This window comes from Myodes glareolus, chromosome 11 (genome assembly GCF_982192425.1).
Source record: "Myodes glareolus chromosome 11, mMyoGla1.1, whole genome shotgun sequence".
Classification (NCBI taxonomy): domain Eukaryota; kingdom Metazoa; phylum Chordata; class Mammalia; order Rodentia; family Cricetidae; genus Myodes; species Myodes glareolus.
The window spans coordinates 81,851,511-81,871,751 of record NC_142036.1 but is presented as its reverse complement, the minus strand read 5'-3'; the positions used below and the strand labels follow the sequence as shown (position 1 = coordinate 81,871,751).

Here is a 20,241-nt window from a genome sequence, read left to right as displayed (position 1 = left end):
AAGACGGTGCTCAAAGAGCCTAGTTTCTAGCTTAGATTTGATGTCATTTGTCAGATTATGAAATACAAGAGCAGCGAGTTCCCTTGCTGCCTTCCACCACTTCTTCCACAGACATAAGGAGATAAATAAGGTCTCAGCAGGATAGGAGTCATGAATCCAAACAACCCAGGTGACTGCCAGACTCTTCCAATGCAGGTAAACACTGTCATAAGAAATCACCCCAAGCACAAAACCATCCTCAAAGTGTCAATGGCTGAACTATAGATCACGATCTAATTGATTTCTTATTAAAAAACCACATTAGATAAACAACGTATAGCAGTCAGGCATTTGAGATGTTGAATTTCTTTGCTATCCGTGTGTGTGTGTGTGTGTGTGTGTGTGTGGGCATGCGTGGTGTGAGCACCTGCACACTTGAGTGGGAAGGCCAGAGGAAGACATGAGGACATGAGGGATCTTCTTCTTTCATACTCGACCTTATTCGCCTCAGGCTCTCATTGAACCTGAAATTCACTGGTTTTGTCACCCACCTGCTCCACTACACAAAGCTAGGGTTGCAGGCACAGGGGCCACATTCAGCTATTATGTGGGTATTGGGGACTTGAACTCAGGTTCCCATGCACGACAAGTGCTCTTAGTCTCTATGCCATCTACCCAAACCCTAATTTTTGTTGTCAATTTTAGGAAACCTAAGATGAGAGACCAGTTTCTGTTCACATGAATGACAAACAGGGATGTTCAAGTCTTGGCCTGATCCTGCCATGTAATTTCCTCTTCACATGACCCCAGGAGACATCCAGAGCTCTCAGCTTAGTTCCAGGCCCGTTGCCACAACACCCAAGGGGCAGCTTGGACACTGGAGACCTAGCAAGGATAGCTGCACACTTGCTACCATGTCTTTCTTTATCTCTGTTGCCAAAAAATGACTTCTTGGTTTTTCTCAAAAAGTAAGACAGCTTTTGTGGAGAGCCAACCAATAGAGGGGCAGGAGGAGGAAGGACCAAAAGAATGCAGGGTAGTCTCAGCGAGGGAGCTGGGGCTGCCCACGCCCCACCTAGTGACTCCTGCCGGCGAGGGAGCTGGGGCTGCCTGCGTTCCACCTGGCGACTCCTGCCAGCAGAGATACTAGAGAACTGCAAAGATTTCTATTAAACGACTCCTCAGGCCCTTCTGTCTCGGGATATTAAACACACAGATTGACATTTTAATTAGAATTAGAGGGAAACCTCCAAAAAGAGGCAGTTTTCCAGAAATGAAAAAGGTGTGGGATTTTTACAGAGAAAGACATGCTTGATAACTTAAGTGCCCGCCTAAGAAGAAATACACTCCTAATGCAATTATTTCCACCTAAAATATGTGTCCCATTTTGTAGGGCTTAAAAAGAATTTTAATAAAGTCATGGAATAATACATTATTAAAGGGGAATTTTAAATGACAAATTGACTTACTAAAAATGACATAAAAACCAGCTATGAGGCTCTCCCAGCAGTGACTGGAGATCGGTGAAAACACTGGGCAGTTCCGAGCAGGGGAAGGGGCACTTTTGTCACAATCATTGCAAATTCACTGCTGCTCAATACTTCTGGAAAGCTGCAGCCTCAACTGAAGCTTTCAGTAGTCACCTAATTCAGTCCTACCATATTCCCACTGGTTCTGGACAGAAATGTGTTCATAGCCGGTGAAATACCGGGTAGAGGACACTTGGCTATTACTGCGAATTATGCATGACGAGTACTTTTTAAGTATCTATGTATCTAGTATCTATGTATAATTTACATAAGGGACTGGCTGAAGTAAGAAATACCTTGTCTATAGAATATGTGTGAAGTCACTGAAAAATGAAACAATGAATGTTCTGATATGGAAATACCTTTTGATAAACAAGAAGAAGAAAGTTGTAGATCTTTGAGTTTACTAGAATTATCCTTCTTATTACAAAATGAACTAAACCACGTATTGTTGTTGGTTGTTTTTTACTCTTTGCTCTTTGGTGGGGCGGCAGGGGGTGGAGGGAGGTCACCACCCAGCTCCTAGATAAATCATCCGGAGTCTTATTACTTATGGATGCCCAGACTTAACTCAGCTTGTTTCTAGCCAGCTTTTCTTACGTTATCCCATCTACCTTTTGCCTCTGGGCTTTTATCTTTCTCTGTTCTGCAAACCTTTCTTTACTTTTCACCCTGAGGCTTGCTGTGTAGCTGGGTGGCTGGCCCCTTGTGTCCTCCTCCCACTTGTTCTCTCCGCCTGACAGCCCCACCTATCCTTTCTCTACCCACCTATTGGCTGGCTATTCAGCTCTTTATTAAATTAATCAGGTGTTTTAGACAGGCAAAGTATCAGAGCGTCACAGAGTTAAATAAACAAGACATAAAAGAATGCAACGCATCTTTGCATCACTAAAACAATTGTTCCACCACATAAACAAATGTAACATCTCTTAAAATAATATTTCACAACTACAAATATCATAAAGAAATGCGTCAGAAAAAAATATGCACCAAAGTTTATAAGAGCGCCTGTGTTCTTTCTCTGAGAACTTAGGACTTAAGATCTCCCAGGTTTCACATTCAACTCTGGAGAGCCTTGGAGCCAAAAGGTACCCACAGAGATACACACAGGCTTTCCCTTTGGAGAGTACTCCAACGAGCAACTGTCAAGTGAGTATTGGAGAGCCCAGACCAGTCTCCAACTAGGAAACCTGTCCCAAGCTAAAGAAAACACCTTTCCAAAGCCAAACTCAGCAAACTGAGCAGGGCGAATGGTACTGGCTAGGAAATAGCTGCGAATCCCGGCATTACAATCACACACGTGCGACCCAGACCTGACCCACACCCACACATGGAATTCCGGAAGACAGTAAAAGGAGCGTTCCCCGCGGTCGGGAGGGCAGGTCTTCCCACTTTCTCCACCCACCCAAGACAGCCTCAGCCGGGAAACAGCCGCCCGCCACACCCCATCTCCTTTGGGTCCCGCCCGTGGCTCTTCGCCTGGCACCAAGGTGGTCTCAGAGCTGATCGATCCGCTCTTAAGGTCCGAGAGGGGGTCAGATGCACCAGGGCACGGGAAAAATGAAGACAGATCACCTGCACCCGAGGGATAGCGCACTCACCTTCATGATCCGTGGACCCGATTCCACCGTGGACCCCTGCAGCGTTCTCCCGCTGGTCCGCACCGAGGCCCTGGGCCTCAGTAGCAGCCATTACCTGGACCAGCAGAAGGGGGTGGGCCGTGGGCGGAGCGTAGCAGAGATGCACCAATAGAAACGCGCCTGGGATCACAGGCCGACCCACTGGGTGATTTCCTACACGCTTATGCTTTGCCGTCTCATTCTGGACCAATAATATGCGGCGAGCTTAACTGGTTGCTCCGCCCCCTAACTGCTGGAGCCTCGCCCCCTTCTGGCTCCGCGAGACGACGAACTACAACTCCCGGCATGCTTCGCCGGCGGGGGGGGGGGAGGGAGGTAGCGCTGGATGAGCCGCTGACGGGCGGGGGTGCGCCCGCGAGTGCCCCGGCGTGTTCGCTTAGTTCAGTGAATCAGAACAATGACTGCGCCGCCGGGTCCCCGGGAGCGCGTCGCAGGGCTGTGAGCAGCCGCGGCCGGCAGAGCGGCGGGCGGCGCAGCCTCGGCCGTGTAGTGTCAGTGCCCGCTCGGGAGCCCCGGGCGCAGCCCCTGCCCAGAGCCGCAGCCCGCGCGATCCTCCGCGCCCCAGCGCCGCAGCTGCTCTTCGGGAGCCGTGCATTGTTGTGAGCCACTGGAGGGGCGCGGGGATTGCCTAGCCCGGAGCCCCTCAGCGCCCTTTAGAGCCATGTGGATACCTACGGAGCACGAAAAATACGGCGTGGGTGAGTGCTCGCGGGCGAACTTTTACCACGCTCCTGTCCTTGTCCCCACGCAGCTCGCTCGCACCGCGCCAGGCTGCAAATGCCGGGTCTTGGCATAGCGCGGCGGGTCCCGGGCTTGGCAGCACCGGCCTCTAGGCGAGGGGTGCTCGCTGGGGTCTCGCTCCCCACCGCACACGCAGCGCGCCTCGAACCCGGTCCCAGAACGTAGAGACAGCAGCCCAGGGCTCCGCTGGCGGAGTTTGGAGCGGCCGCGGGGCGTGTTGCGTGCCAAGTTGGACGGGGAGGCCGGTAGGGTTTGTCTTCGTCCAGCCCATGCTGGCCCACAGCGGCAGAGAGGCGGCAGTGGGCTGCATGGATTTCCTGAGGTGCTGAGGGAGATCGCCATCCCGCAGCGAGAACACTCCCAAACAGTAGGGAGGCGCGAAGTCCCCTTAGCTGGGGTCTGCATTCCCGGAGTGCGGAATGTGGCACCGGCAGCCCCTGTGACAGACGGAGCTGGGACGCAGCCTCCTTCCTCCCTTGCCTCCCTGGTGTCTGGGGTGTGTGTGTTGCGGCCGGGATTTGGTAAATTTCAACATCTGTGTTGCTGCGCTCTTTGGTCCTTGGAGAGGAACCGAGATTTCGGCAGCGATTTTACTTCTGGACACCTTCTCCACCAGGGGATGAGCGCAGTAGGGGGTCGTGAAGGCCCGCTGGAAAGTGTTGAGAGAGAGGAGGGTCAGAAAGCCTGGCTCTTGGATGCTGGGAGGCAGCTTTTAGGAGGGGGCTACCCTGGCACTGATTTGGGAGAAAAAGGAACCGGATAGCGTTTGCTGTTCTGTGCAAAGGTGAACAACAAAGGACATTAATGTTGACTGATGAATACAGGAGGCTCCCTTCCCTTCCTCCTCCCATTTCGGAAGGATTACAGTTCCCGTTTTTTGTTGTTGTTGTTTCATTTCAGCTGGGTTCCCCCCCTTGACAGTCACTCCTTTTAGGGTTGAGACTGTTAAGAAACAAGGCTCACTGACAAGCCCGAAGCAGCCAAATGCAATTATAACCTCCCGGAAGGTCTAACAGAAAGAAAGCATTATGGATTTTACTGACAATCTTCATTTCCTTTAATGCCCCGTCCTGCCGATTGGCGTTCTTGTTTTTATTGTGGATGAACCTAGTGATTTATGTGATATGGATATGTGTTTACGTTCCGAATTTATTCCCCTGTGATTTCAAAAAAAAAAAAAAACCCAAAAACTGGGAAACCTTTTAAGGGAGTCCTAATCACGATTAGGAGATTTCCTCCATCCCCTCCCCGCCCCCAATTCGCCTCGGGATGGGACTCATCTACTGAAGGGGCTCTCTGATTAAACAAAGTCATATTTAACATGAGCTTCGGCTCTGGGCTGTGACTGACAATAGTTTGTCGTGTACCCACCTTTGAGAAGGGTTTCCAGCTTCTAACTGTAATGGGAGCCCTTGCCAAAGGGCTCTCCAGAGAGGTGTAGATAGTGGTCCTTTTCTCTCCTTTTTTTCCTCCTTTTGGGGGATTCGATAACCCTTACAAGGGGGAAGGCCCTTCCCTATCTGAGCTAATAAGGAAGTAGAGGACATTGCCTTCCAACTAGTCTTGACACCTGGTGCAGGAAGCCCAGACCCATCCATGCAACTCGTTCTGGTCAGGCTTGGAGTCGACCCCAGAGCTTCTCTTGCAAGTATTAAATTATACAGATTATGGATGACATTTATTTTTCTAGACTTCCTCATGCGCTAGGTCGCAGCTGGGGTGCGGATATCGATCAGTTTTTCTCTTTGCCTTTCTTTACAAGCTTTGGGCAGAGGCTTAAAAACCACTCTGGGATTTCCTGGAATGGCAACCGGATATGATCAGTCAAGTGTTTGGGGCTTTCTGCAGACTTGGGAAGCAGAATAGAGGAAGGGAGGGAAGAGGGCCCGCATGTTTGGGAAAGGAAGGCGGTGAGAAGGTGAGGGGTGAGAGTACAAAAGGAGTCCCTGCCTCGAATTATTGTTGAGGTTCTCATTTATGCAATGTCGCATATTCAAAACTCTTCATCATCTTTTATTATTAAGTTTTGAACATTTGGCTTGTGGAACGCATCGTTGTTTTGGAGAACCCATCTGTTAGGTGGTGTGTGTTCAAAAATTTGCTAGGATACTTCCGTGTGCGCTTCTATTTCTCAGCATGGTGAACAGCATTGGGAGCTGCTTAGATTACAAAGTCCTTAAACATTTTTTAGCATCTGAGTTTTGGTTTTCTGTTATTACAGAGAATATATACTTTATTTGGCTCATAGCAGGTATAGAAGTAAGTCAGTTTCCTTATTCCTATACCCAAAGTTTCAGTTTAGTGTGTATTTTTGCGATGATAACTCTTACGTATGGTCATTTATACAAATGTTTGTATGACTTTTAGTTATATAACAAGTAGTATAATGGATAAAATACTTAAATTTTATACTTGTAACACATGTCAGGGTAGACATTCAAGCCTGGCGCATAGGAATTCTTTTAATATTGAATTGATGAGTAAGCATAGAACAATCTACACTTACTCTCTGGAAGTATACTAGTGAGGCTTTGGTCTTCAGGGTTAAAGAACCTTGCCTTCAAAAAATCTATTAGTAGCCGAGCTTGATGGTACATACCTGCTTATAACCTTAGCTACTTAGGAGACTCAGTTTACTTAGACTTAGCTACTTAGGAAACTCAAGTTTAAAGTCTGCCTGGACACAGAGCAAACTACAGGCTAGCGTGATCAAGCAAGCAAGACCGTGTATAAATACATACACACGCGTGTGCGTGCATGCATAAATGACTGTGTGGACAAGCGCTTCCCTAACAAGCATGAAGCTATAGATTCAACCCCCACTATTGCCAAGAGAAAAGGTCAAGGTTGAGGACGAGGCTCAGTGGTCCAGCATGAGAGCAAGGGTGTGATGATAGGCACATTTGCCTTAGATCAAACGCATTAGCTCGTGCTGCCATCGACACCCCGCTGTCCACTGTGCTACTGAAGTCCTGGTCTCTGGGGTAAGGGCTACCCGAGGTCTTTTCTGGTGCAGAGTTCTTCCAGCCAATGTGTCCTTTGTTATAAAACATCATCAAGGGGTAGCAACGCTTACTAGAGAGATGCTTTTGTTGTGGTGTGTCCCACACGGCTTTAAACTAAAATCAGAAGTTAGCGTACGCCCCGTGGAAGGCTGCCAGAATCCAGGTGATTGCTGCTCTCTTTCTCACTCCGTTTGATTCTGTTTCTCTGGGATGAGCTCCATGGGCGGTGACTCAAGTCTTCTCCATCATCTCCTTCTGCATACACTCCAGACCGCTCTGTGTCTCTCGTGTGTCCTCTGCTCTGTGCTTCACACAGCGGTGGGCACTGCCTAGAAGGGAAGTTAAAGCCACTGCCTGTGCTTCTGTGTTCGCCGTTGGTGCACAGCACTCTCAGGAGAGCCGGCGGATCTGCCCAGCCTTGGGCTCCTCCCTCTCAACCGAGGTAGACAGTTTACCATTGTGAGCCTGGTTAACTTAGCCAGAGAATATATGCTACTGAGCAAAACAAAAACATAAAAGAAAGAAAAAAAAAAAGCCCCAGTGAGCCTGACAAAAACCAATACCCAAGCAAGCTGCTCAGAAGGTCCTGAACATCAATAAAATAAATAAATCCTGGAAATAAAGGATTAAAACCCTGATTCCATTGACCCTCACAGATACTCTACTTTCATCTTTCTCTGGAAGTGCTTTAGAACACGTTGGAGTAGGAATCATGTTCTCTGTTAACGTGTCTTCAGATTTCAGAGGAAGAGGCTTCTCTTTCTTGTTTAGGATCTTTAGCCTCCTTGCCTTCAGAAGGGCTCTTTGATGGTAGCTTGTGTGGTAGTTAGGAGGGTGTGCACCTTTCCTCTTGGCTTTTGTCAGTTTCATTGCCATTTCTTAAGATGTTTTCTATGTGTGTTACTGTATTGTCGATAGATAATACACAGAGCTGAGTAGTTTGAGATTGTTGGGCACTTTGAGCCTGGAGCAGGCTCTATACTGCAAGTGGGAAAAAAAAGAATAATTAGAAGGGCCGTACCAACGATGAGCTGATGTTCTTGATCTAGCCTCCTGCGGCAATGGCCAGTAAAAAAATGGCTTTCCTTCTTTGGGTCATTGTCCTATGTGATGATTCTTTCATGAGGTCCCCATGGTAACAGAGATGCAGCCCTTCCCTTCCAGTCTTGATTCACTTGAGAAACTATTACAGTAGCACCATAAAGATTACAAGATTTCAAGAAACACAGAGGTTTCTTGTTTTGAGCTGCATCCATTACCATAACACTTTCAGAGTGGTCGCTGACAGTGCATGTCCAGGTTTTCCCCATGCTGACTTTATCTTGTGAGCACATATATCAGAACAAACATTTATCTGAAACAAACAAACAAAAAATGCTGGTAGAAAAGCCTATAAATGCAACATTTCATATTTGAAAAAAAAAAGATTGAAAATGTTTTATGTGAGCCTGCCCTTTGAAGCAGAGCAATAATTTACCCTTCAGAGACGAGGAACCAATATCATTTATTCTAGCTGAAAAGCTTTTAATCTTGCACTATCATCCTAATAGAAAGAATGAATTTCCTGCCCTGCTGTATACCAAGAGCCCTCAAGAACCACTTCACACACATGAGGGAAACCACATTGGCCCACATTGCACGTTATCTAGTCTTTTTTCATTAAAGCTGGTCATTAAATTGGCTCAATGACTTATTAATGGCGCCCAACTCATAGTTTGAAAAATGCTACGTGTATGAGATTGATCGTATTAGAACTAAGACCTTCCTGTCAAGTTCTTTACATGGTGTTGGCATGGAGTTTTTATATTTTTTCTTTTCCCATTTGTGTGTGTGTGTGTGATGTATGTGTTTGCATGTTTTCTCTGTGTGTGGGCACCCTTAACATGCTCAGCTGGAAGCCCAAGATTGATGTCAGCAATATTCCACTTTCTCCTACATTCGATTTCTGTTGAATTCTCCTAACCAACTCCTCTTGACCACTTCTTCTCCAACATATATATGAGTGTGTATTTGTGTGTATGTGTGTGTGTGTGTGTGTGTGTAGCTGACTGAGACCAATTAGTGTTGCCCTTACTTGCCGTATAGATTGACCCCTAGAATTAGAGTCACATCCCTAAAACAAACAAACAAACAAAGAAACATCCTTACAATGACTGGTTCTCCCTCTCCCAGCAACCATTGACTGCAGTTCTTCATTTAGGGTTGTGACCTTGTTAAATTGCCCCCTATGTGGGCTGGTATGGCCTTCACAGATTTTTTTTTATTAATTTTTAAAATTTGTTTTACATACCAACCACAGTTTTCCCTTCCTCCTCTCCCCACCCCCCGTTCCCTCCCTCCACCTCTTTCTACCTCTCCCCATCTGCTCCTCAGAAAGGGTAAGGCCTCTCATGGGAGTCAACAAAGCATGGCTTATCAAGTTGAGTCAAGCTCCTCCCCAGGGCATCAAGGCTGAGCGAGACATCCCAGCATAGAGAATAAGCCCCAAAAGGCCAGTTCATGCACCAGAGATAGATCCTGGTCTTACCGCCAGGACCTCCAGAAACAGACCAAGCCACACCATTGTCACCCACATGCAGAGGGCCTAGTTGGTCTCATGCACGCTCCCTGGCTGTCGGTCCAGAATCTGTGAACTCCCATGAGCTGTCTCTGTGGATTTCCCCGTCATAAGCTTGACCCCATCCCTTGCTCATATAATCTCTCCTCCCTCTCTTCAACTGGACTCCAGAAGCTCCAGCCAGTGTGGCTGTGATCTCATTTGCAGATCTTTTGTAGGCAGCCTTACTGCTAAGAGTTCATAGGAACCATATCCCTCGATAGTCCAGAAGACAATTTCACATTGTACCTGTCCCAGCCCTCTGGCTCTTACAAGCCTTTGGAGCCCTCTTTCTTGATATTCCTTAAGCATTAGGTGTAGGGTTGTGTTATAGACATTTGAGACTGAGGACTCACAGTCACTTGGACTCCCCATTCTCACCTGTGGGGAATCTCCCCAACAGTCTCCATCTGCTTTGGAAAGAAGTGTGTTTGGTGAGGCGTGAGAACTGGACGTAGCTATGAATGACGGGACACATATTTAGAACGCAGTTGGGAACAATATTACTTTAGTAATGTGGTAATAATAGGTTCTCCTATAGGGCCTATGATCCCTCTAGCCACAGCTTCTTAGCCAGGTTTACAGTGTCAGGCCTGAGTTCCCTTCAGCCAACAGGCATTAGGTCCAATTAGATAATTCTTACTTGCTCAAGAAATACCGATGCCACCATGGCACCGCTGCCACCATGGCACCGCTGAGGATGTCTTTCCGGTGGATCTCAGGGGTTCTATCCCTCTAGCAGCTTGCATAACCCCTTCTAAACACCGTGAGAACTGACTGTCAGGGAGGAGGCTTCCAGGTCAGGATTTTCCTGGTTTCTTTGACGGTTGCTAGAGGCTCTAGTTTCCATGCTCTGGCAGGCGACCAAGATTCATGGCAATAACCTGTATTATTTTGAGGGCCTTTTGTGTGCCTTTCTACTGGGGTCTTGATGCAGTAGATGTCAACGTGCGGGGCTCGTCCTGCATTTTCTTGGCAGTGCTCTCCTTCCCTGCACAGGAGGTGCGTAAAGCACACGTCTCCTGCCAGCGGTCAGTGTGCTGGTTAGTGTATGAAGCAGACACAGAGTCACCAGGGAGTAGGGACCCCCAGCTGAGAAACTGCCTCTGTTCGATTGACCTACGAACTCCTTTGGGAGCTCATTTAATTTATTTATATTTATTTATTTTATTTTATTTATAGCTTATGAAGAGTGGGCATAAAAGTGAGTGAAGAGTTGCTACTGTAGCTGGTGAGTTGTAAGGACCTGGACCAGTTAGCAGTTCTCAGCTTGGTATAGCATGGATGGAGCAGTGAGGTGGCACAGCCCTTAACCCAGGAAGGACATTCCAGAAGCTGTGGAGGAAGATTAAAACTTTGAGGCCAGGGATTCGTAGGAAGACTCTGTCAAAATAAAAAAAAAAATTAATCAAGAAACCAGTTATCCAGCCAACCAACAAAATGTGGATGGAATCTGGGAGCTCGTGAGGAAATAAAAGCAATAGGGCTTCATAATTGAACATGAGGAGTTGGAGAAAAGCTTAGGATGTTGTCCTGGTGAGCTGGGGATAGCTTAGCAAAAATGTTACAGTTGGGTAGCTTAACAATAAACATTTATTTCCCACTTTGCTGGAGACTGGAACTCCAAGAACAAGATGCTAACCAACTTGGTTTCTGCTTGCAAATGGCTACTTGTGATGTGTCCTCACAGAGTTGGCCAAAGCAAGCCCCCCCCCCCCTCTTTTTTTATAAGGGTAACAGTGCCACTGTGAAGGCTCAACCCAAGGACCGAATTAGCCCTCCAAGGCCTCATTTTCACAGACATACCCTCGCCTTCAGGATTAGCATCTCTGTATGTTATCTTGAGGATTACACTTAGACAGCCCATGTCAGACATCCTGGTTCCTGCTTGGGCACCCTGATGAGTAACTGTCTTCTAGTCAGTAAAATGAGACTTTTTTGCTTAGTTGGAGCAAGCGCGTAGTGTCGCCGTGACAGTTAGTTCTGTTCGGCCACTCTGAGTTTGCGATACCCGCAAAGTATCCTTTTGGCCTTGCTGGGCACCAGGCACACACATGGCCCACAGACATATGTGCAGGCAGAGCTAAAGAAAAATAATTAAAAATTTGTGCAGTTCGCACTTGCAAACTACACCGTAGTGCAATGTGGAGAAAAGCGGGGAAGCCAAGCAATTGGCGCTGCTGTCCTTTCTTTCTCTCAGGAAGCCGGGTGGTTTCCAAGACTCAAGTGACTGAGAGATTTACAAGAGGACCCAGTCAGTACTTCTCCGCCCCCAGCTCTGTGGTGGAATAGACATAGTCAACTAAGGGTATCCTTTTCTGTCTGTGGCATCCGAGGTTCTCCTCTTTACACCCCATTTTTTGACTTCTGATATAGGACCCCTTCCAGAAAGAACTGGGATAAGGAGGTGGATGGAGTGGGAATGGGACGGGGGTGGGGATAGAAGGAAGTAGTCTGCAGGACTAGGATAGGAAGGTGGGCAAGGGTGGGGAGTGGGGGGCGGGTAGAACAAAGCACCCTGCAGTGCATGGTACCTGGTCTTTGAAAAGTAACTGTGGTCTTCTCGAAAAAAAGTGATTATATAGGTGCCCTTGAAACGCTGCAGTAACCAAGTTTGCTTTGGTCCCTTTTTTGGCATCTGTTGGCGATGGAGAAGTAAGCATCAGAGTAGCAGTGGCCGCCACATGCTGACTTGTGAGAAGGAGCTTTGAATTGGAGCTCTGCACATCAGCCGGCCCTTGAGCAAACACCTGAGAGCCGGATGCACCCTGCCTTTATTTTTAGCACTGCCCTTAGTTAGCACTCGTAAAGAGGTTTAAGACTCAGGTTACATTAGTTAGTGATCACGCCTGCATCCTGAAGCTTGAAGAAGCAAACCCACTAAATCTGGAGAGAGGTCTCGAACCCAAAGGAGCAGATTATCCGGCTTTTCCTTATCTGGAGAGGGAGAGCAGAGATCATAATATTTCCCCAGAGCTTTTGAAGACTTCCTATGCATGCGTGTTTGCTCCTTTCGAGGGGTCCATGCTCCTGTGAATATGCAGAGAGAAAAAGTGGCAGGGAGGGTAGCTGGCAAGAGCCCTTCAGGATATGAATTTTTAACACTTATCTGTATGAAGGTGACAACTGTCTCCCCCAAAGTTGTGAAACATTTTTTTTTTTTGTAAACCAAGCAGTTTATCGTTCACTTTTATTTGGTTACCAACCAGACATTGCCCTAAAAATGTCTACCAGAAACCTGGCAGAGAGATAGTGATTTGGTTCCATGTCTTTATTTCTTTCAAGTGAAAGAATCTGGCCTGTCATTGGCAGCGAAAAGCAGGCAGGTTTGAGACCATGGTCATGCCTATATGGGTAGCCTTGACCAAACAGGGCTCTCCACCTGGGGAGGAGGTGTCTGTTCTTCATTTTCCTGAGACAGCCAGAATTAGTGGAGGGGTCTGTGAGCCTCCTTGACTTAGGGATTAGCTGGGCTCTTGAAGATATAGAGAAACTTCAAACCTGAGAAAACAGCTCCATCAAACTGAAGTTTCCTGCAGAGATCTGCATGAAAAATATTGAGAACAATGTGAGGAAAATGTATACAAAACTGCACATTTAGGGCTTCTTTCAGTGCTGTATAGAAAGTGATGGAGAACGCAACATATGTATGTTTTTGCCCTTAAATCAACAGGGAAATTGTGTGTGTGTATTCATATATATATATATATATATATATTACATAGTAGTTATTGTAAGTTTAAAAAGATGAAAATATTTAGGAAAAGAATTAGGATGCTGGTATTGTGATAACCAACAGCTACAAATGACATAGCTTTAAAGGAACTTCCTACTTTTTAATAACATCCAAAATTAATGTGAATTTCCTTTATAATCTGAAAACCATTATGCAAACCCTTTAATGAACGAAGCGCTAGTTCATGGCTAGGATTTCCTCTCAGGGTTAGAGGCTAGAAAGTGACTTTCCTGGTTGTGCCAGGCTAATACTTGGATTGCTACTGCCCTGCTCATTTCCCAGTCACTCCAGTGAAGCCTTCTACCAGATGAGATAAAAATGCTACCCTCTGCTTGGAGTGTTTGCTAAGAAGCCAGATGTTGGGGGCCCCACACCCTCTGCATTGCTCTGTAACTGTCCTGTGAGACTCTGGGCCCTGGGTAATTTATGTACAAGAGAAGCTTTTTAGCATAGAGTCAACAATTTGGAGAGGTTTCACTTAGCATTTATAGGGAAGAATTGCTTATGCGTGTGTGTTACAGACTCAACGTGTTTGCTCCAAATTCGTGTGTTGAAGCCTTAACCCCCAGTATGGCTGTATTTGGAGAAAGGCAGTAATTTAGATTCAGTGAAGCCCTAAGGGTGGGAGCCTCAAGAGAGCTCTCTAGGTCTCTGCATCCTCAGGAAGAATCTCTAGAGCACATAAAGAAGAGGTAGCATCATACAAACCATGGAGATGCTGTCACCAGGAGCCAGCCTCGCCTGGGCCTTGCTGGAGACATCCTTCCTCTAGAACCGGAAACATGAGTACCACCAAGCCTGTGCTTTTCTGCTACAGCAGCTCAAGCAAAGACAGAGAAGAAGATGAGATTAGGCATCACAGGGCCAACACAAAGAAAACAGAAGCAACATCCTTGGCCTTTGTGTAATCCATGCAGACCTTTCCAGGTCCTGAAGCCCTGTTCCCCGACTCTACCCCAGGAATTGACTTGCTGGAGTCAGGCTCTCTGAAGATGCTCAACTCCCACTGACTCTGCTCTTATAGTATTTGAATAATGTTAGCTGTATGTTTATTTGCAGTTCAGCAGAGTTGGTCACAGTCGTGAGTTCCATCACTTTGGGGCCCCCTCATAGCACAACAGAAGACAGTTTTCTGTTGTTTCTCTTCTCATGCTACCTACTAAAGAACAGGGACAACAGACTTAACAATCTAGGCTGGCATGAAGACAGGTAGACAAAGTTTTCTTTCCCAGTAAAGAAATTGGACTGGGGGCTTCATCTCAGGTTTGCCTTGTGTTGGAAAACCTGGCTGTAGAGTGCCGCACCCTGCAAAGAGCAGTATTTGGGGGAATTTTTTTCTTTTCCATTTTGCTATCCTTCAGTGTGTGCTCCTGAGGGGAGTTAATATAACCTTCTATGGGTTCTTGCTGCATTGTTTCACCCCCAGTGGAAGTACGCAGGTGAATTTTGTGACACTTTAGTAAAGGAAAAGTGATTATTGGTGATGTCATATACCTCCTGTTAATGGGGCAGTCACAGCTTGATGGGTGTCCTCAGAGGTGTAGCACTGGATCCCTGGGCAAGCGGAGGACCCAGAATTGTTTAATTTGTGCAGCATCTCCTCAAAGTGGCTGCTGCCTGCATTTGTATTTCACTTACCAGAGCAGTCATACAGGAACACAAAGAAGTCAGGATAAAGATTAAGGTGGATCCTTCCAACTTTAAAATGAAAATCAAAACTGGGCACGGTGATGCTATTCACGTTTGTTCCTGAGGAAACGCTCTGGAGGGAGTGCCTCATCTCCTGGACAACTCTGAACTTGGGCGAGAGAATGGGGGTTCTTCTTTGAAAGTGTTCCCGTGTACATGAGTCACCCACCACTGGGATTGTCCAGTGTAAACACCTGAGAGGGATGGTCTTTAAATAGCTGGGAATCTTTTTCCTCTTCCTTGGGGGTGGGGGTGACTTCCACCCTTCCCCCTCCCCCCCATTCCTGTCACCTGACCTGTCTTGGACAATGGTTTGTCTTTTTTTTTATGTGTGATTTCTTCCTAACTCCCTGCAGAGGAAGAAAACAGGATTTAACAGGTCCTCCTTCAAGAGATTTTTGAGCTGCAAATGAATCCTCTGGTGCATGTTTAAATTACAGAAAACTAGGTATGGGCAGGCAGAGACAAAACAAACAAGCAAACCAACAAACTTAAGATGAAAATTTAAAGCAACTAGGCTTGTCTGTTGGTACCATGCGTGCATTCAAGCCCTGTAGCAAGTCATTTGCTCAATGGGTTGCGGTTGGGAAGGGCTTATGTTTAGGAAAGCAGATGAGCCCAAAATAAGAGTCCTCTCTTGCTCACAAGACCTGGGCCTAGACTCTGGAGACACAGCCCCAGGGCTTTGGGGGTTCTCTGTGTAGTGGTGAAGGAGTGGTTAGTGTACTTCACTTTTTACACGCGGCATTGGCGATGGGGACAGCAGCCTTCTGTGACATCAGTCTCCACCTTTCTGCTCTCTCGTTAGACTTTGGTAGTCTTGGTCATCGTGTTCTGTGTAGTGCTATGTGCACCGTGGTGCTGGCCGGGCCTCTAACAGGATCAGCAAATGGATGTGGGCACGGGGGGAGGGGCTTAGGAAAATAAGAACCAGGGACATGTTTGAAGAAGCCAGGATGAACCCTGGAGTAAGGACCAAACCTTCAGTGACTCAGGGTAACTGTAAAGAGCAGAGGAAGAAGGAAAGGAGGGTCACGTGATGGTGACAGGATGAGGCTCAGTGCCCTCGCACCCTTAGGCCTGGGACTTCTCACTCTGCTCCATGCCCACCCAAGGAGCCTCATCCTGTGTGGCCAAGGAGCTGATGTGCTAGAGAGACACCCAGCCCTTTTAGCTTAATTACTGCCGGAGCCTCCTAATTCATCTCCTTCGTACACTTACATCTGTCTAGTACCTGCTTACTGTGGAAGCCACCTGACTTTTTTAGAAAGCAGATTTGTTGATGTGGGTCATTGTGATAGGGACTTTACCGTTCCCTTCCCAGTGAGGATCTAGAATTCCAGGGCTTTCAAGTGTATAGGTCTCTTCCTAAATTGATCCTGTCCTGTCTGCTGTTGAGTTCTTCTTCCTTCTGTCCCCTGTCCCTCCTAGAGACTCAATACCTGCTTCTCTGAGGAACAGCCCAGCCCAAGGATTCAAGACCTCTGCATTTACTGGGCCTCTGCTTTGGCCAACCATCTCTCCCAAGTCTTTACCTGGCAAACGCAATTGCAAAGTCTCTTTAAGACATTTCCTGTGCTGTCCTCTCTGCTCTATGCCTGTGTCCTGGAACGGCTTCTGCTAGACCCTTGGTTTTCCGTCTTTGGTTGCCTTTCGCCATTGTCTCGTGAAGCCCTGAGGCTAGAGATGGTGGGATGTTGTTTGGCTCTGATCTCTTCAGGGCAAGCGCAGAACTAACCCATGACGTATATACTGCGTGTTGATTGGAAGAATGAATTGGTTTTATGGATGAAGAGGGAGAGAGCTTTCGGCTCAGCGTGTGGTGGCTATTTGCTGTGGCGAGGACTGACTGCTCAGGGCAGCATGCCTCCCACCCTGAAGCCTCCCACCCTGAAGCCTCCCACCCTGAAGCCTCCCACCCTGAAGCCTCCCACCCTGAAGCCTCCCACCCTGAAGCCTCCCACCCTGAAGCCTCCCACCCTGAAGCCTCCCACCCTGAAGCCTCCCACCCTGAAGCCTCCCACCCTGAAGCCTCCCACCCTGAAGCCTCCCACCCTGAAGCCTCCCACCCTGAAGTGCTGCTTGGTCCTGAGGAAGGCAGGTGCCCGTCAGAGAGGTACATGAGAGCCAGCCCACGAATCTCCTCCTTTTGCGTCCATGTAAATTTACTGTATGCAACAAATCCAGATAGAGAATAAAGACAAGGCTGTTGGGCCCATTTCACACAGACATTTGATGCTAATCACCGACCTTCAGATACAGGGCTGGATTACAATTTCATTTACTCTTGGTACCTTCTATTCTAAGCATAATCTGTGTGGTACAAGTTGTCAATTTTTTTTTTTTTGGCTAATGAATAATACAAGTGTAAAAAGGTTTTATTTGAGTCTATATATACAAGTTTTTAGTAGGATATTTACAAATAAAGTTGACAGAAATCCTTTGACAGCTGGGCTCCATTTAAAGACTCTGAGATGCTCCCCCACATCTGGAGGTCACATGCTCTGGCCACCATGTCTCTGTAACTCACATGATCTCCTGCAGGCCCTAAATATCTGACATTCTTCACGCTCCCTGTAAGCTGAGGGTATTTTCCTAAGCTGCTTCTTAGGAGTATCTCAGGATTACTGTCTTTACTAAAACAGAAAGAGAAAATTCTTACCAAATATGATGATATTGGCTGGTCATCAATGCGAAGAAGATTTTCACTCTGAGGAAAAACCAAAGTAAAATACAGAAATATATGGCATGCCAAAACAAACAAAAAACAAAATAAGCTAAAACAGCAACAAAATCATCCCAATTGTTTATAGCTTCCGGGCTTTACATTTTCTTACGGGACAGTTGCATTCAGTGAGCATCTATTCCCACATGGTCTGCCACACAATACGGATACCATATAGGCTGTACTTGGACGTGATGACTGAATTTGAGGACAGACGGCATCCGGGACACCTCTTAGGTGTATGGGGTAGTATGTCGTTGGCTTGCAGGGATCGTCACTATTGTCAGTGAATATCTGTCGGTGGGAAAGTGTGAATTTTCTAGGAGCAAATGACATTTTGTGGGTTTTATGTTTTAAGATTCTGTACAGGACTTTATCCAGACAACAAGACAAAGTTTCCTGTGGAAATCCAAGATTGAAAACCACTGACTTTGTCAGAACACTTTGAAACAGTACTGGATTATTACAGATAAAAATCTTAAATTCTGTCCTGGTAAGCTTTGAAATAACCACGTTTCTCCCACTGAACTGATCTAAGGAGGTAATAGAGAAATCTTTTGGGCTGGAGTGGGGTGCATTGTCATGGAATTTCTGTCTTTCCCAGAACACATAGCATGCGGCGTAGTTGGCGCCATGATGTACTAAACCTTTTGTGTCTGGAAAACCTCCATGTGATCCTCTCTTACTATATGGTTCCCATTTGCAGAGGTTGATGGGAGTTCATCCTACGACAGGAAGAGCCTGGGGTTCTAATTTTGGTTCTTTCGTAATAATGGTGTAAACTCAGGCAAAGCATTTATCTTCTTAGGGCCTCCGCCAGAAAATGAGAACGTTGCATGAGGTGATTTCTATGTTCCCCTCAGACTCTAGGGGCAGACCGAGGAGATGGCAGTGGACTGTCTGGATTAGTCTATATCCAAAGGGTTTGTGTTCAGGGATGGGAGGCACCATAGGTGGGTGAGCTATTTATCGCGTGGCTTGTACCAGTCTCCCCTACCTGGCAATCGCTACATTTGCCACTATGGTGCTGCCTTGACCTCTGAGGCAATCCCAGAGAGTTTGGGGTCAGTGAATTTCGGGTCTGATACGTACTATATAGACTCCATTTCTCCCCCAATTCTAAGGCATTGCTGGCATAGCCCATTTACTCGGGTAAGAAGTTTTAGATTCTGATTTTGAGACGTTTGTAGCAAATGTTGGTTAATGGGGTCAGTTTGGAAATAATTTAGTTTCTTTTTTTTTCTGAAAGATTTTCTTATTATTGGAGAAGGGCCCAGGAATGAAATATATTAGTCAAGAAATAAAGAACCATGGTAGATCTCATTCTGCATCCAAATGATGGCACTCACCAGCCATACTGTGCAAGGTTGGTCAGATTTTACTGACTGGGTGGTTTTACTCCTCTATACTCCTCTAATTAGAAAAAATTAGGACTATTAATCATTGTGACACAAAGGAAAATGTCACCCTGGCATGACATTCTTATTTTCCACCTGAGAAATGGTAGCTTCCAAGAGGAAAATCATTCTCTGTTGTTGCCTCCCCCTTGCCGTTTCCTTCCTGGCGATGGTTCTCCGGAGTGGATCAGACAAAGGCTTGCAGAGCCAGGGAGCTGGGAGGAGGCAGAAGCACAGGAGGAAAGCATTCCTTCATTTTCATTCCACAGCAATAGCTGTGAAAATAACGCGTTGGGAGGGCAGAGCCAAGAAGCTGAGGAAGTGGAGCTACCGCACAAAGACTTTGGAATGATTTGTATGTAGGCAGTTGGTGGAGATCAAGTCTTTTTGGGTATGGGCACCTCAGAATGATTTTTCAACCCTCCCCAGATTGAATCAACAAGAAAAATAAAATGTTTAAAGCAATTGACCAGGGTTTTCTTATGAGGGTTATAATTTTCTGACGATAGAAACCATCACGGTTGGAACGCAGGAATTATTTTGTTATCGAGTTTGTCACTTTTTACTGCTTTGGCATACTTAGAATTGATCTGGACAGTTTCACAGTTTAAGAAGAATTAGAAGAAAAATATAATTGACAAATATTAGTCTATGTCATGCTTAGGTTTTGAAAATAATTCTTTTTCTCCAGGTGTCGTTATTAAACACCTTTTAAAGAACAAGGAACAAAAATAACTTTGTGAACAGCAGTGCTTAGGGAGTCTCCTCTTTCCCTTTAATAAGCTGTGGAGTATTTGCTGGGTGGCTTTAGTTTAGTAAATAAACAGCCTCTTCTAATATGTCACTGCGGTGTTGCTGCCCTCACCAGAGAGTTCTCTTCGTGTTTGAAACAGAAGCTGGTGTGCATGCACATATGTGTGTGTGCGTGTGTGTATGTGTGTGCACGTGCGTATGCGTGTGTGCGTGTGTGTGTATGTGTGTGTGCAGTATTTCCAAGAAGGAAGATTACTGTGGCATGTCTAGTGAATGTACCTTGGAATGCTACCCTTTTTCTTAGGCGTCTCATTAAGCACAATGAGAAGACTTCAAAGCGTTCAGGTCTCTATATTTTGTAACAATATAAACTATACTTGGCAGTGACTTGTTTTCGAATAGTAGTGAGCAGTTACTGGAACTTGCTCTGAGTATCCTACCAAGGCTCCGA

General features: G+C 46.4%; 2 protein-coding genes across 3 annotated transcripts in view; one reads left to right on the top strand and one right to left on the bottom strand.

The window, feature by feature from the left end:
* Positions 1 to 3,251, bottom strand: part of Znf277 (zinc finger protein 277) — a 96,258-nt gene extending 93,007 nt beyond the window's left edge. The window contains exon 1 of one of the 2 annotated variants that reach the window (XM_048415603.3): positions 3,110 to 3,251. In XM_048415603.3, coding sequence (XP_048271560.2) covers positions 3,110 to 3,200 — 91 coding nt within the window. In that variant the 5' untranslated portion in view covers positions 3,201 to 3,251. The remainder of the gene's footprint in view (positions 1 to 3,109) is intronic. The other variant, XM_048415604.3, reaches the window with a different exon arrangement.
* A 369-nt stretch (positions 3,252 to 3,620) lies between these two features.
* Positions 3,621 to 20,241, top strand: part of Dock4 (dedicator of cytokinesis 4) — a 392,500-nt gene continuing 375,879 nt past the window's right edge. Inside the window, 1 exon segment of the mRNA XM_087911826.1 lies at positions 3,621 to 3,846. Within this exon segment, the coding sequence (XP_087767952.1) occupies positions 3,810 to 3,846 (37 nt within the window). The 5' untranslated portion in view covers positions 3,621 to 3,809.